An 18,369-nucleotide genomic window follows, 5' to 3' on the forward strand; every position below is an offset into this window, starting at 1 on the left:
TAATCTCTCTTCTACAACTTTACTCCGTCATAACTAACTTAAGTTATGACCTTGAGCTTCGTGGACAACGGTCAAGAATTTAATTTTATTAAATATTATTTAAGTCATTAATATAATTTATAGCCGAGCTAAATAAATTTTTATTTATTAAAAATTTTATCGAACTTGAGTCGAGCTCGAGCTCGAGTAAATTGACTAGCTCAAGCTTTTTATTATAGTCACGAAGGAAATTGCCTAAACCCTCGCTGACCCTCGAGATCGGTCGAAGCAAGAGTAAAAGTGCCGCCCAAACTCCCTTCTTCGAGTTTCTGCCATGCGAGGCGCTCTCTGCTCGCTCTCCTCTGCGCTCTTGCGACGGCACATCGCTTCCGTCGGCGCCTCCGGACATCCACCTCTTTGCCCTCGTCTCCGGTCGCTTCCCCAGGTGCCATCTTTTATTTACCTCTTTCTCCCGTATTAGGTTATCTTTTGCACGGAAAACAGAATAAGGCGCTTATGTAGACGATTACGAAGAACTATTGTGAAAGACGAGATCACTCTTTTGGATCGTTTTCTTTGCACCTCAGTTGGTCGGCAAGTAGCCGGCTGAGAACTCCGTGTTGTTGATTGGAAATTGTCACTCACACACTTCCTAGGTTATAAAGTTTGAATTTTTTTCATTCCTTACAAGTTGCGTCCAACTATCTGCGATTTAAGTTTACTTTCTGCTCATGTATCATCACCGTGTATGTTCATCACTACTTATGCTCGAGAAATGGCATTGCCATATTCCTCTTCCTGCAACTCTTTTTGTCGTATTAAACTTTTACTAAATCTTATGTGCTTTGTTCCTTGATGTTTAGACGTTGTTTTGGAAATATCCCAAAAACCTCTTATCGTTTTTTGACGTCTTATTTGTTTTCAGCGTCAAGTTTAAACTTTTAAAAGTGCATTAGCTTCCAAACTTGTAATCAAGTTTTTGATTAATCAACGACATCTATGATTTCACTTGTCGCTATGATGTTACTACTGAATTCCAATATGCAGTTTGAGTATTGAATGTTTTATCCAATCTTAAATTTCCTATGTAGTAATTATGATCCATGAATTCTCATGTTTCATTTTTTTCTTTAACAAACTTTTTGTGGTTTGTTATAGGCTTATAACTATCAATATTTGGTTTCTATTCTCATATATTAGTGCAATGAACACAATCAATGTTTGCATTGGTGGAGACGGCTTCTTTGAGTTCCAACACCATTTTAGTAAACTAGCCCGGCTGAGTAGCTAAGCAAAGATCACCATTGCTTACTGCTCCAGTCTTTGTTATCATAGATTATGGATGTAACAAATTTGAACGCTTTTGCTATATTTTCTGGAATTAGGTGATAGTGGTATGATCACATAACTCATTGCAATGGTATTTATCTATTTTTTCCTGCTACTGGTTTTGTTTGCCACCACCAGAAAAATCAGCCATGTAAGTGGAAATATCAATGTAAAACTATGTAGCTAAATATTTTAGCTAAAACTGCTCCTATTTATTTTTCCCATGAAATTATTTTCATCTATTTACATTTTTTTGAATTGCCTCACTGCATGAGCTGTGGGATAGTGGTTCATTAATATGTGAGAAAATGAGTGATAAAATTTGTCCTCAAATTTATGATAAGCATATGAAGGTGTATATGGACAAGATATTGCATAACTCATATACACCCATGCATACGTGGTTTATATGCATGCATATACAACAAGAACAACAACCAAGCTTTGTCCCACTAGGTGGGGTCGGCTATATGGATCTTTCTACGCCATTGAGCTCTATTCCTTTCATCTATACTTAAATAAATTTTATCTTGTTTTATTGTTGCTGACTAAGTCTTTTTTTGTCTTCCCTGTTTGATATATGTATTTGTCATAGTTTTACATCACCTAATTGGAACATTTGTTTGTCGTTTAAATAGATACCCGTACCATCCTAATCGTGTCTTTTAGAGTTTTCTCTCGATAGATGCAACATCGACTCTCTCTCTAACGGTCTCATTTCTTATTCTATCTATCGAGCCGAACTCCTCGATATGTCCACATATTTACTTATTCTATCTATTCTCATATGTCCACATATTTACTTTAACATCCTCATCTCTGCAAGTCTCATCTTCTGCTCATGTGTTTAAGTCATATGCCAACATTTAGCGCCATATAACATAGCAGTCTAATCGCCGTTTGGTAGAATTTCCTTTTAAGTTTTAGAGGTACTTTATGATCACATAAAACACCTGACGCTTTCTTCCATTTCAACCATGTTGTTTGTATTTCATGTAAGATATTTCTCTTAATCCCTCCATCATCTTGTAAAAATGATCCTAAATACTTAAAGTTCTTAGTTCCAGACAACTCGTTGTTTCCTATCTTAACAATTGTCTTATTACGTCTAATATTGCTAAAGTTAAATTCTATATATTTTGTTTTTAAAACTTTTCATTTTTAGTGTTTCTTGCCAAGATTCTAGTTTAGCATTTACTCATATACCAAAGTATTGTGGCTTGAATGTGTTCAGTGAATTCGTCCATGATTAGTGTAAAAAGATAGAGATTTAGAGTTGATCCTTGATGTAACCTTATCTTTATTGGAAATGTTTCAGTTAATCCGCTTGAAGTCTTCACTTTGGTTGTTACATCCTCATATATATCTTTAATTAGTTTAATACACGCTATACTAACACCTCTTTTTTCTAAAATTATTTATATAATTTTTCTTGGGACTCCATCATAAATTTTTCTAAGTCAATGAATACTATGTGTAGATATTGTTTTTGTTCCTGATGCTTTTCAATTAATTATCTGAGAAAATGTATAATTTCTATTGTCGACCTTCTAGGCTTGAACCCAAATTAATTTTCGGTTACCGTGGTCTCTTTCCTTAATCTTTTTTCTATTACTCTTTCTCAAAGCTTTATGGAAAAATGATAATATATAATATGTGATATATATGCTTTAAAAATAATGATATATAACATCATATGTCAAAAAATATGGGGTTAAATCTAATATGTGATATATTGTTTTTATGATAACTAAGAGCATTCTCTCTCTCTCTCTCTCTCACACACACACACGCACATCTTATATACGCAAAAAATTGTTATTGCTTTGAATAATTGATTGCATTAATACTTTGATTTTCTTCTAGAGCACCAATTCATTTTAAACTTTGAAAAAACAACTTCTAAATTTGTAGCTAGAGATTAGAAGTCTATATATTGTTTCTTTGTCGAACACCTTCAGCTTTGTGTTTATTGAGGAAGCTTCTTTTACAATGTTTTCATATGATAATTTATTTTGATTATTTTTTATGATCTAGTAGAATGGAAGAAGCATAGGAAGGGTTTGGATAAGCCGTTATTATTTATCTTCTACAGGTATGTTATCATGGATTTATTTTGATTATTCATTTTGAAAATTTCTTGGTGATATTTGAAGCTTTGATTGAGCGATGATATTTCAAAATCTTAGATATTAGGAGAGATCTATTTATATTTATGGTCTATTGGTTTAACCCCTCCCGCTTGGTCTAATAAGATTAAATTTGAATTGCGACTTTATAGAAATGGAGTATAATCGATCCACTAAGTGATGCACAAATAGGACTTTCCATCCCTTGCATGTTCAATGTTTTTTTTAAAAGTATTTTGTTGCCACAAATTATCTTCTTTCGTTACATTCTGGCTATGTATGAATTGTTAATATGAGCAATATGACATGCATTTCATATTGGTTGGTTAAAACATTGCACTGCAAATAGTGTTTCATTTGAATTCATAACATATATTGGTACATATCCAAAATTATACTCATTCAAAGTTTCAGTATGCAGTTGAATCGCTACTTGAATATGAAAGGGATCACCCATTTGAGGATAGAAGTGTTCTGGACAAACAGTTCTCGCCACTTGAATATGAAAGGGATCATCCATTTGATGATAGAAGTGTTCTGGACAAACAGTCGTCGCTCGATCTTGCACTATGTCAGCTAGCAAGCGATTTTGATAAAGAATCAAATTTATCATTAGGCCGTTTCTACCACTCACGGCAGATTCCAGTAATCTCAACTGGTTCTCTAAAGCTTGATCTGGCCCTTGGCATTGGAGGTTTGCCCAAGGTGATCACTACTTCAGTGGACATTTAGACAATTTGGTAGCCATTTTTTCTTTTTATCTATTGATTTGAGTTGTATTTTATAGATACAGTCATTCATTTGAAGCTTATGGTATAGGTTCTTAGGCAAACTTCTAGCATTTGTGATATGTGTTGTTTCCCTTTTTGTGATTGAAATGGTACAATTTAGGTACATGGAAATTGATGAGATAATGAAGTTGATTAAACTATGATATTAGATGTTTGCACTTTAACTGGAACTTTAACATTTCCACTCACAATTTCCAAGTTTGGATCTGTTTTCTTGTAACAGTCAAACACTTATCCAAAGATATTTTTCTTTCAAGATATGTTTGATATGACACTAGAGTGATGATGTGAAACTTGTATGTTAAGAAAATAATTCAAGAGTGTTCATATATTGGACTTCAAAGATGACATATTATTTAATCTTCTGCAAGAGTACTTTTGGCTCTCTTTAGAAAATTGCTTATTTCTTGATATGCATGATGGATGCCCTACATGCCATCCGTATCTAATTTAGGTACTTAGAAGCTTTTTATTGACAATGCAATATTATTTCTCTTCAAATCTTTCCCTTGCTAGTAATATATTTTGTCATCACAAGCCAACTGAACCATATTTCTTGATGTGTCCACGAATTTGCAGGGAAGAATGGTTGAGATTTATGGGAAAGAATCCTCTGGAAAAACTACACTCGCTCTTCACATTATAAAGGAAGCTCAAAAGCTTGGAGGTTCTTTACTTTGTTTTATATTATAATCATAGAAACCTACATCTTCAACACTAAATAGACCTTTTTTTCTTTGTTTTCTGTTTATTCAACACAGTGCCAAATTTTGCCAGCACAAGCTATGTGAATGCACAATTGTATACCACAAAGTATTGTTGCAACATAACGATGATCTTGATCTATAGAAAGTAATTATTCATGCTATCCAACTAGAAGGACGAGGAGAGGTTGTCACCCACAAGTGACAAGATTCGATAGAGGGATAAGATTTCATGCATCCAATCCTAAATAATGAGGCTTCCATACGTTGTGCTGAATTCATAAATAGAGCCTAGTTTTCAAGTAATTTTAAGGAATCATTATTAGATTCCATTATCTCCCCTGAAAACTAGCTCAACATCATTATCTAGACAACCAGTACTTATGGGTTCTATTTATCAGTTGGATCTAGTTTGAAACCATAAATTTTCCTTGGTGTGGCTATAATACCATTAGTCAAAAAATGGAACACAATTTTAAAGAGGACCACTGATCAAAAGTAACCAGTGCTGAGCGTTAGCTATCTTTTAATCTTTTCACTTTGAACTGACCTTGCAATGTATCCCTTCTTGAGTTTTGCCTCTAGTACTCCTGGAAACTTCCAGCATGAAGTGCAGTTTTTATTAATATGCAAAAGCAATCAAATCTCTCCAATAAATGAGAAAATGGAACAAAATATGGTAGGGACATGTTTAATATATATATATAGGCAGGTAGGTAGAAGAATTGAATCTATTAAAGTGGAAATTATAAGTAGTAGTGGGAGACAAAAAAACATATAGTAATAAAAAATTATTTAGTTAATTTGAATATCATTAGTGACATAGCGTACAATCCAACCCCAAGTAGCTAGAAAGACATGGCTAGATCAGAAATGATGAGGATAATTAACAATTGCAAGCTGTTTAGAGAAGTGTTTGTTGAACAGAGATGTGAGAGGGACGTCCCACCTTGTCACTAGTTTTGCTTTATATAGCATTCTATCTTAAAGAAGACTAAGTTGTTTTCACATTTGGTTATTTTTACTTTGGTGGATGTGCCTTATGATATCATTTTTTAAATCAAATAACATTGGTCTCTTGCATTTGTGTTTTATTGTTTTACATTCATTCTATCTTTTGATATCATGTTCAGTTTTCTGTCTGTTGAACATTATTGTTCTTTTTTTTTTTTTTTTTTTGCAGGATGTTGTGCTTATCTTGATATAGAGAATGTGTTGGATCTCGCTTTAGCAGAAAGGATAGGTGTAAATATAGGCAATCTTCTGATTTCAAGAGCTGAATGTGCTGAAAATTCACTAAGCATAGTGAATACACTCGTAAATAGTGGATCTATAGATGTTATCGTGGTGGATAGCGTATGCACTTATAGCCCTAAAGACATTATTCATTGCTATATGTTTTGTAAATCTTCTACTTTTTTCCACATTAGTTGATAAAACTTTGAAGTAAGCATTTTTCAGGAGGAAGGCATAATTATAATTTGTTTATTTCTCATTTCTTCTTTATCCTCGTATCTCCCATCCATCATATTATGGTTCATTGTTATTTTATTTTAATAAATCACTCTTCTTGGTCTTTCATCAGCATGCATTGAACATTTTAGAATGAACTTGTTGATTGTATGAATTATTAGTACTTTCGCATCTCATCTCCATAATACTTTTTTCCCCTAAAAACAACTTTCAATGTTGAGAAAAAGATCTATGCAGCAGAAAGTAAATTGTGTCTTCTTTTTGACTCTGGTAGGACATCTTTGAATTGAGATAATTTTGCTTGAACTATAGAGGTGTTCGTTAGTGATTATTTGAAGTTCTACCTGGAATATTATATAGAGAAAGTACTTGTATCTAGGGATATGGTTAATCTGAAATCTCTGAATGAGAAACTCACTACTCTTATTGCCACTTGACCTGATCAGCATAATTGAAATAGCTTTTTTAGTTTATGTTTTTGTAACTCCTTATTGATTTTTTTTTAAGCATCATATACTTGTACTGAATAACCTCCAATGCATAGTAAACTCATATCTTGAGAAATTCAATTTGGATTTGAGATTGATAGTTCATGATCTGATAAGCACAGAATGAGCCTATTTTTACTTTATTTGGCTGAGATTCTTTCTTTTGAGCCTTCAAAAAGAAAAATGTTTATTTGGGACTATGCATTTCCTTTACCTTGCATAACTATATGTTTAACACAGGCATCTAATTTTTTAGAGGAAAAAAATATTGTAAAGTGGAACATTGTCAAATGGAGAATACAGATTTTAATTAACATTACCAATCTAGTTGCAAAATTTTATGGTGTGTATGTCATATTCTAATCTAATCAGCATGTTCTGAGGTGCTAATTGCTATATTATCGGCTAATACATCTTAGCGGTGACTTTTCTACTGACATTGTTATCAATGTGATAGGTGGCAGCCCTTATTCCCAAATGTGAAATTGATTCTACAATAGACATGTATTGTCATGATGTGCAATCTAGGTTGATGACTCGAGCACTCCGAAAGATTCATTATTCTTTATGTCGGTCGGAAACCCTCATCATTTTTGTTAATCAGGTACATATGAAATCTCACTAGTCCAGCAATTGTATTCCTAAAAGTTGTCTTGGAAAAAGATGAACATGAGCCATCAGTATATATACATTTTTTTCACCTTTTGCATTGATGTTTTTCTTTTCTTTTCTTTTCTTTTGCATGAGAGCATCTTATGTAGTCTACCAGGTTATCTAAGGTCAATAATATATTATATCGAGGATATTGCAACTTTTAACTACACTATGCTATGTTTTTATTGTTATAGATTTTATTCTTGGCATACAATCTCCCGAAGTGAAATGTTTATTCTAGTATATCACTTCTTTCTTTTTGTTTTTATTCTTCGAGTGATGTAAACTCCAATCCAATCAACTAAAGGGAGAATAAGTTTTTATAAGTCGGGAATTGATTCTTCGAGACGGAAGAAAAAGAATGGAAATACAAAGAGAAAATGATCAATGGATGTCTAATTGTTTGGTTTTGGAGTTTTTATACTGAGTTACTAGGAGAGAATAGGAATTTCATCTTTTATTTGAGAGGAATATCACCCATAATACTATGGGAATAAAAGGACCCAATTCGAATGCTGACATAATAAAAACATAATTATATACAATATAACATTTTAATTAGCCCATCCAATAAGGAAGCAAAAGTCCAAAAAAGATTTGGTTAATAACAATAAAATAAGATAAAATTTATTTAAATATAGATAATGATATATTATGAGATAACTCATGTTTGGCTGAATCTACCTTTTATAGTTTTATAAGCTTAGACTAGTGAGCTATACTTGACGTCGGTTTAAACATTTTAACACCGTTGCTGAGTCTAATAAGTTTTAAGGTTTAGGGTTTAGAGTTTCAGTTGATGTTGATTTAAATATTTTAGGATTTAGGGTTTAGGCTTGATGAAAGAATAGTTGTCTAATGTGCTTGGTAATGCTATACTCTGAAGAAAGTATTGATATGAATTTCCTTATCAATGTTGGAGAGCCTTCTTTTCGGTTAATAATTTGTTATGACAAGGTTTACTTGTTCTTTAGGCATGAAATTGGATCCACTCTGAGAAACTTGATATGCAACTTCTTTTCGGTGTTCTTTAAAGCAATATCTGATTGTGAATTTAATGTTTAGGTTAGAGCAAATCTGGGTCAGAGGCATGGATTTGTAGATCAAGATGATATATCATGCTGCGGAACTGCCTTGCGATTCTATGCAGCAGTGCGAATGAGAGCTAGAAGGAAATGCTTGCTTTACAAGGATGATACGGTATGTTTTTTTCCGAATTCGGTCAGTTTGTTCGATTTAATCGAATTTTTACTCATCCCTAATAGTCAGCATTGTGGTGTTGTCCAGGCCACTGGCATTGACATATCGATCGACATCATCAAAAACAAGCTTGCGCCGGCGATGAAGAGCGCCGACCTAAGCATAGAATTTGGAAGAGGTCTCCGCTGCGAGGAAGAACTTCTGGAAATCGCCTCCGAGCATAGATTCATCAAAAAGGAACAAGATGGGTATTGGATACAAGGAGAGTATTTCAAAGATCAACAAGCAGCCGCAAAGTACCTCGCCGCAAATAACAGCCTGGCGAGCGACCTTACCGATCTATTAAGAGATCAATTGTTCAATGAGACAACAGAAAGTGGATGCCAAACTGAGATTCTGCAACCCTAAAAAGTCACTCGCTGATCATGGACAAATGATCGAGCGAACAGTCTTCACCATTCATCAATGAAGTGAAAAAGTGATGTCGAATCTTTCTTTTCTTTTCAGGAATTGATCATCAATTTATATGATAACCAGTAATTAATTCTGCAGTTGAAAGGATTTTAATTTTATGGGATATGAATTTGATCTGTATGAAGATATTGTTGTATTTTGTTCTCTGCAATTTTAGAAAGCATTTCTTCAAATTTATAAGACATTCGGGTTGTGATCTAGGGACATGGCAGTTCGATCCCAACTATGGTGTATTTATAAGAATTTTTTTTTCAAATAGTGATCATAATCAAAGGATGTTGGACATCTAAATTGGCTGTTATATGCGCTTCTTGATTTATTCTGGTGGTCAGTGAGAAATTTCTGTGGGACCGAATTGGCTACCTGCAGGGATACCACCTCCGGGGATCGAGTCCATTAGCCTCTGAATCCCTAAAAGCTCCCTCTTTGGTAGACGCAGCAGCACCTGTGGGAAGAGGGGGTGGGCGACCGGAAGCAGACGGGGGCGAGGAAGGAGCGGTCTTTGAGGCGAAGACAGTGGGGGACGGAGCGAGGAGGAGGAGGAGGAGGAGGAAGTCGATCTCAAATCTGCGATGAGCGGCGAGGTAGGCGCTGGAGATTTGCAGCCGGTTGGGCGGCGCGGTCGGCGGCGATGCAGCGGAACGAGGAGGAGGAGTAGCCGTGGCAGCGGCCGCGAAGGAAGGCGGGCAGAGGCTCCGATGCCGGCGACGCAAAGCGTCTCGGAAAAAATTAACTTGATTTTTAATATTAAAAAATAATTTTATATGGTATAAAAATTTGAGATTTGGATTTTTTTTTGGGTATAATTTATGGATTATTTTGAATTTGTTTTAAATTGAGCACAAAGTTTAAACATTTCTTATATTAAAATTTAACTTTTTATATAATATAACAAAAATAAAAGAAATATAACAAATTACTGAACCACATAATTGAAGTTGGATGGGAACATTTCAGTGAAAAGTGGAACTCGTCATTCTATTGGTCTTATATGATCGGTCTCATGATTATCTATGAGGAGGTAAATCGAGAAGTTGTAGTTAATCATGACGGAGGAGGACATTATCTCGGTTTCGTCGAGATTCAATCCTTGTCCACTTCAATAAATCTATTTCATTGTAATCAACTCAACTATGCCTCAAAAGTTGTATTGGAATATTGTTCATCAGTGAAGTGGTGTGCTGAATCAATTCCTTTATTGTATCAATCAATATAATTGATTGATTCAATTAATTGATTGGTAAGTTTAAATAGGTTAAACGAGCTTAATGGAAGTGATGATTGCTAATCAATTCTTAGTAGTTAAAATATTTAGTGTGAATTGTATTCATAATAGTTTATTATTTAAACATTAATGAAATAATAAGATCCGTGTGTTAGATAATTATTATTATATAATAATAATTGATTTTAAAATTAAAATAAAATATATTATAATCAATGTGAATAACTCATCTTAAAGTAACTTTGTGAAGTTACTAATTAAATATAACTCATCTATATATTATAATAATAATTATTATTAATAGATGTGAATGATAATAATTATTATAATTGATATATGATGGATGTACAGAAATAATAAAATTATATATATATATTGGTCCTCTCTCTGTCTATAAATAGAAGATATAATAATGATCTCTTATGAAAAATATTGAGTGTCTTCGAACAAAAAGAGAAATTAATATATACCAAATAATTACATTTGTCATCAAGTTCAGATATGTAAAATATATAAATTTCAAGATCCATTTTATAAAATAAATATAATAATCATGAAAAATTAACATGTGATATCAGAGCTTTCGTTATGAAATCTATATGTCTTCGTATATAAATTTATTAATACTTAATTATGAATTAATAGGTGCATGAATGATATATAATATCTTTAATTGATAATATTATAATATACATGCATGTTTTTAAATTAAGATGACTTATGCTTATGTTAATATATATATAATTTTATATTAATTAAGATAGTTTATGATATCAAAATGACTAAACTGAAATAATTAATTGACATATATAATTAAGATAGTTTATGACCATTAAAGTGACCAAATTAGAATAATTAATTGACATGTATAAAATAATTATTTATTTATTATATTTACAAAAATACCTATTTAAAAAAGAATAAATAAATAAGATTCATTGATATTAAAAGTATAGATTTTCTTTAAAAAATTAATTTTTTATGCTTAGTGACATAAACGAAGAAAATTAAAATTCTTAAATCAAATATATTTTGTTTATCCAAAGATGACATATGTATTTGATTAAAATTTTTAATTTTTAAATAATGTTTGAAGATATTTAATGTTTGATAATATATTGTAATATTAACTCAAAGATATATTATAATATATTCTAATATTTTATTTGAATCTGTATATATTTACAGTAATTTTTCTTTATTCACAAGCTTCTTCTGTTACTACATTTAATTGTTTGAATTTCTCTGAATGAAGTGAGTAAGTCAATTTTCATTTAGTTGTATTAGATCTTGACTTTGCACTATTAAACAAAAAATCCATTGTTATTACTAATTCAAACAATGAAGAAGAGAAGTCCAGATATAAAATATGAGAACGATATAATAGATTAAGCCTTATGTTTATGCGAATGACTATCGCAAACAACATTAAGACTAGCATTCCACAAACAGAAAATGTAAAAGAATATTTAAAGTTTGTGGAAGAATATTTTTTGTTCTGCTGATAATTCACTCGTTGGTACATTAATGGCATAACTCATGACCATAAAATTTGATGGGTCATATAGTATGTAAGAATATACTATTGAGATGACTAATATTGTAGCAAGATTAAAGTTTTTAGAAATGTATGTGGTTGACTATTTCTTACTTTAGTTTATTTTGAATTCATTACCTCCTCGATGATGCTTTTCAAATTAACTATAACACTATTAAGGAAAAGTGGAATAATGTTAATGAATTGAAAAATAAACTTATTCAAGAGGAAAATAGGCTTAAGAATTTGGGAAGTTATTCCGTCAACCTCACTACTTAAGGAATTGTTAAAGCATTAAAAGCAAAAATCAAAAGTTTTAAGAAAAAGACAAAGCCTATTAAAGCTTCTCAGACTGATAAAAAGGAACACAATAATGATAAGTATTATTTCTGTAAGAAAGAATGACACTATCAAAAAGACTGCCTTAAACGCAAGATTTGATTTGAAAAGAAAGGTATATTAAAAACTTATATTTGTTTCGAATCAAATTTGATTGATGTTCCTCATAATATTTGGTGGCTTGATTCTGGTGCTACTACCCATGTATCCAATATGACACAGGGATTCCTTACAATCCAAACCATAAATCAAACTAAGAATTTCTTATATATGGGGAATCGTATGAAGGCTCCAACTGAAGGCATAAAGACTTATCATTTGATCTTAGATACTGAATATCATTTAGACCTATTACAGATTCTTCATGTATCTTTAATTTCTAAAAACCTTATTTCTGTTTCAAAACTTAATGTTTGTGGTTTTGATTTTAATTTTGAAAAATATAATTTTAATTTATATAAGAATTCAAGACTTATTGGTTTTGTACTTCTTATTGATAGTTTATATAAATTAAAACTTAATAATAAATTTGCTGAATCCTTACTTACTATGCATCAGAATATTGGAATTAAGCGTAATATACTAATGAAAGTTTTGCTTTCTTATGTCATAAGTGTTTGGGTCACATATCCAAAGAAAGAACATAAAGATTGATAAAGGATGAAATTCTACATAATATAGATTTTACCGATCTTGGTTTATATGTGGATTGTATTAAAGGAAAACAAACCAGACATCATAAGTAAGGAGCCACGAGAAGCATTCAGCTTCTTCAAATAATACACATTGATATATGTAGACTTTTTGATACTTCATCTTTTGGTGGAGAAACTATTCATACACACCTCAACAAAATGATGTAGCGAAAAGACGTACGTAACCACATATTAATGGATATGGTTAGGACTATGATGAGTAATTCATCATTACCCAAATCATTGTGGATGTATGCTTTAAAAACATCAATGTACTTGCTTAATAGGGTTCCTAGCAACGCAGTTCCAAAAACTCCTTTTGAGTTGTGGACAAACATGAATCCTAGTTTAAGACACCTGCATGTTTGGAGTTGTTTGGCAGAAGCAAGAATTTATAATCCGCATGAAAGAAAGTTAGATTCTCGAACAATTAGTCGTTACTTTATTGGTTACCTAGAAAAATCTAAAGAATATATAATTTATTATCTTAATCATAATCCAAGAATAATAGAAACTGATAATGCAAAATTCCTTGAAAATGGTGAAGTTAGTGAAAGTGACAAACAATGAATATAGATATAAAAGAAATTAAGGTATATATTCCTTTATCTGTTAATATTCCTTCATTTAATGTTGTTCCAAAAGTTATTCCAGTTGTTGAAAACGTTATATCAACATTGAACAATATAATGAAATATCCCTTGAAGAAACTAACTCATAAAAATTTGATGCATATGAGTTACAAGAAATAACATTGAGAAGATCTCAAAGAATAAGAAAAAACTACTATTTCAAATTATTATAAAACTTATTTACAAGAATTAGATTTTGAAATTTATGAAGATCCAATTTCATTTTCACAAGTCATATAGAGTTAGAAAAATGGATCAATGCGATGAAAGAAGAATTGCAATCCATGTATGAAAATGATGTTTGGGGTATCATTCAATTCCCAAAAGATTCTAAATGAGTTGGATGCAAATGAGTCTTTAAGATCAAGCATAACTTGAATGGTAATATTGAACGATATAAAGCTAGACTCGTTGTTAAAGGATACACTCAATAAGATATTGTTGATTATAAAGAGACATTTTCACCTGTTTCAAAGAAAGACTTATTACGTATTATTATGACACTAGTAGCTCATTATGATTTAGAGTTACACTAGATGAATGTGAAAATAATCTTTCTGAATGGAAATCTTGAAGAAAAAATATATATGGACCAACCTGAAGGTTTTTTTAATCTAAGGAAAAGGTCATCTAGTGTGTAAACTTAAGAAATCAATATATAGATTTAAACAAGCTTCCAGGCAATGGTATATTAAGTTTAATGATACCATCACATTTTTTTATTTTGAAGAAAATGTTATTGATTATTGCATATATCAAAAGGGAGCAAAATTATACTTTTAGTTTTATATGTTGATGATATCTTACTTGCTACTAATGATTTGGGCATGTTACATAAGATAAAAGAATTTCTCTCAAAGAATTTTAAAATGAAAGATATGGGTGAGGCATCCTATGTGATCGAAATTGGAATATTTCGTGATAGATCACAAGGACTGTTGGGATTGTCTTAAAAATTTTATATTGAAAGAATTCTAGAGAGATTTAATATGAAAAAATATTTTGCTTGAATTGCTCCAATTCAGAAAGTGGATAAATTTAGTCTTATGCAATGTCCAAAGAATAATATAGAATGAAAACAAATGGATTCAATTCCATATGCTTCTGTTGTAGGAAATCTAATGTATGTACAAATGTGTACAAGATTGAATATTAGTTTTGCTTTGGAATGCTCAGCAGATATAACAGTAATCCTGGAATTGATCATTGGAAAGCTACTAAGAAAGTTTTAAAATATCTTCAAGGCACCAAGAATTACATGCTCATGTACAAAAAAATTAATTACTTGGAAGCGATCAGTTACTCATATTAAGATTTTATAGGATACACTGACAGTAGAAAGTCCACTTTTGGTTATTTGTTTCTTCTTGGAGAAGGAATATTATGGAAAAGTACTAAATAATTTGTCATTGCCTTATCCACAATGGAAGTAGAGTTTGTGGTATGTTTTGAAGCCATAATCCATGAATTATGGTTGCAAAATTTTATTTTAGGACTTGGAGTTGTCGATACTATTGTCAAGCCATTAAAAATTTATTGTGATAATTCTATAACAATATTCTTCTCTGAAAATGATAAATACTCCAGAGGTGTTAAGTATATGAAATTAAAATATTTTATAGGTAAAGAAGAAGTTCAGAAACAAATAGTATATATTGATTATATTAGAACAGATCTCATGATTACAGATCCGTTAAAAGGAATATGTACATCGAATGAGTCTTGGTTATCCCTTTTGAATGATGTATTAAGTTAACACTTTGATATCACTTATGTGTTTCTGATATACAATTTCTAATTATGATGTGCACATTACTGTGTTATAACATGAATTACTTAGAAATATTATTATGGATCATTATGAAATTATATGTTTATTTATAGACTTACTATGATAGGATATATATTGATGTTTTTGGTATATAGAAGGAAGCATGTTATATAATGTACAACTACTATAATTCACATTTAGTATTAATTCTATTATATTAAGATAATTATGATGTCTTAAGAGGATGAATTTTTTATGCTTAAAGTTATAATGCATCGTACTTGTATTTTAAATTTTAATTTTATGCTAAGTAGGAGAATGTTACAATTATTATTATTGGTCTTAAAATTAAAATAAAATATGTTAAAACTAAAAATAACTTCTTGCAATTATTGCTAATTAAATATAACTCATCTATATATTATAATAATTATTATTAGTAATGAATGTGAATAATAATTATAACCGATGTATAATGGATGCATGAAAATAATGAAATTATATATGTATATTAGCTATCTCTTTGCTTATAAATAGAAGATATAATAATGATCCATTATGAAAAATATTGAGTGTCTTCAGAAAGAAAAGAAAGAAGAGAGAATCAATATATGTAAAATAATTACATTGCAATGACTTAGCTTCTTCATCAAGTTCAGATATGTAAAACATATATATTTCAAGATCCGTTTTATGAAATAAATATAATGATCATGAAAAATTAATATGGTGTAGTTGATCTAAATAGATAAAATAGAGATTTTTATGTGGACATGATATAAATTACTTTTTAAGAATTAAAAAAAATTGATAATATACATTAAGATATATAGAATTAGAATTGTCAATTTTATTGGACTAGTCAGATTGGTCCGTTCATCCCTTCTTAATAATTTAAGCGATTTGAGTTGAAATTTTATCAATCTATTTTAAATGCAAGCCTAAATGGAGTAGCCCATGTGGGTTACCGCTCTAAGCGGATCGTTCCATGGTGAGCTTGAGTTGGTCCGCGGATTAAGACGAAAAAAATTCCAAAATTGAATTATGGATTATGAATTTATGATGGTATATGTATTTGTTTTTCTGGTAAAAGTTTTGAATTTTTTTTATGTCGATTACTTTGACTAATATGTATCAATGCCAAATAAAAAATTAAAAATTTTATTAAAAATTTTTCTAGAAAGGTTTATTTATGAAAGGATCAAATTTAATGAATTATAGGGATTGTCAAATATTTTTTTAGGCCTGACCCACCTAATCTTCAATTCATCTTGAGTTGGATTGGGTTGAGGTCGATCCATTGCGTTGCATGATGAATTTTTAATGAATCTATTCATTCCACTACAGAATGGTCTGTCTATCAATTTAATATAGAATGAATGCAAGAACATATACAGCTTTGGAGAAAAATTATGAATTTACTATCAAAACTAAATTTGATAAATGCTCTTAGAGTTACAGTGCAGTGGATATGTTCTCCAACAAATAATGAGACATCTATATTCAAGTTTCAACTGTGGTGCATTATAGAGGAATTTTCTCTCAAGTGGGAATGAGTCTAAGAACGTTAGCTATCTAGATAAACTTTCATGAGTGTTTTTTAGTTTATCTTGATAGTCGATGAAAAATTTATGTGGGACTGAATCAATCATCCTCGGGATTAGTAGGTTTTAAAAGTTAGATATTTGATGCTAACTAAAAAAACTAAATTCAATAATGAAATACTACAGTATGAGTATAAATTATTAGTTTGAGAAAAATACTGTTTAGATTAATTAGTTTTCTGGTAAAATAAGTAAATTGTAAAATTTTTTTTTGAAGAAAATAAATAAAAGTTAACTTTTAAATTGAGGCATAGTAAAGAAATTAAAAAGGATAAATAAAGTATGCCATTTTTTTATTGAAAGGGATATTAAAAAATAATAAAAAATATTGCTAGACAGAGTTAACTAATTGTTGCCTATGTTTAAAAATGAGGACTTAAAAAGAGAAGTTGGCAAATTTTTCAGAATTAGATTTGTTGTTAACAGTTAAAATAATGCACATGAACAAACAAGTGAAGCATTAAAGGAAATACTTTTTTATAAAAAAATTGAATATGGATTTAAATTTAGTACATATATAAAAATAATAAAATATAGGAAATTAATATGTATGTGCAATAAATTAGAATTTTATTTTTTTATTTTGTAATAATTATTATTTATAATAAATAATAAATAATTATAAGTGATCAATATTTATGGGAAAGATTAAAAAGATACCATTAATTTAAAAAGACGTCTATTTTTTTAAAACAAATTAAAAGCACATCTAACTATATTTCTTATAGTAAAAATACTTTTATTTTTAGCACTATTATTTTTTAATTAAAAAATACTCTCTCTAAATTTGTTTAATATTATTTAAATTTAATTGAAATCATTTCGACATATCAAAACTATTATAGTAATATTTTAACAGTCATTAAATAGTTATTATAATTACAACGCTACTAAGAACTTGCTATAACATTGTGCAATATTAAATAGTTGCTACTTTAATTTTATGTTATTTTTGGCCATGTTCAAATGATTTTATTTGAATTTAAATAATTTTTACTAAAAAGTTTATTTTATAAAAGTGTTTTATCTATATTAATTTTCGATAAGTTGATTGATTTATTTTAATATATTTCAATAGTTATTTCATAATTATTATAATAATAATAAAAATAAAAATATTTTCTAAATATGAAATACGATGCGATGCTTTTTTGACTTTTCCTTTAGTTATTTAGATCTTATAAAACAATTAATTTTTAAATATATGATTTATATTTCGCACATTTGATAAATCAAACAAGCAAAGTCAAGCACCTTAGCATCATCAACTGTGACTTTGGATGATTTTTCTTTAGCATCATCCGTGATAAATCCCAGTTAACCCTATTGACTATCTCTGGGATGA

At 30.1% G+C, this 18,369-nt stretch overlaps 1 protein-coding gene across 1 annotated transcript; it reads left to right on the forward strand.

Moving 5' to 3' along the window:
- Window positions 1–267: 267 nt before the first annotated feature.
- LOC141825188 (DNA repair protein recA homolog 2, mitochondrial-like) lies at window positions 268–9,318 on the forward strand. The gene is made up of 8 exons (XM_074712575.1): window positions 268–424; window positions 3,349–3,403; window positions 3,859–4,142; window positions 4,808–4,895; window positions 6,116–6,288; window positions 7,351–7,497; window positions 8,613–8,747; window positions 8,835–9,318. Exons 1-8 carry the CDS (start codon window positions 314–316, stop codon window positions 9,153–9,155), a joined length of 1,314 nt encoding a protein of 437 aa, XP_074568676.1. The 5' UTR covers window positions 268–313; the 3' UTR covers window positions 9,156–9,318.
- Window positions 9,319–18,369: the final 9,051 nt, after the last annotated feature.

Source organism: Curcuma longa, chromosome 3 (assembly GCF_044706935.1).
Source record: "Curcuma longa cultivar G26 ecotype Majalengka, Jawa Barat chromosome 3, ITB_CL_G26_1.1, whole genome shotgun sequence".
In the NCBI taxonomy this organism is placed as follows: domain Eukaryota; kingdom Viridiplantae; phylum Streptophyta; class Magnoliopsida; order Zingiberales; family Zingiberaceae; genus Curcuma; species Curcuma longa.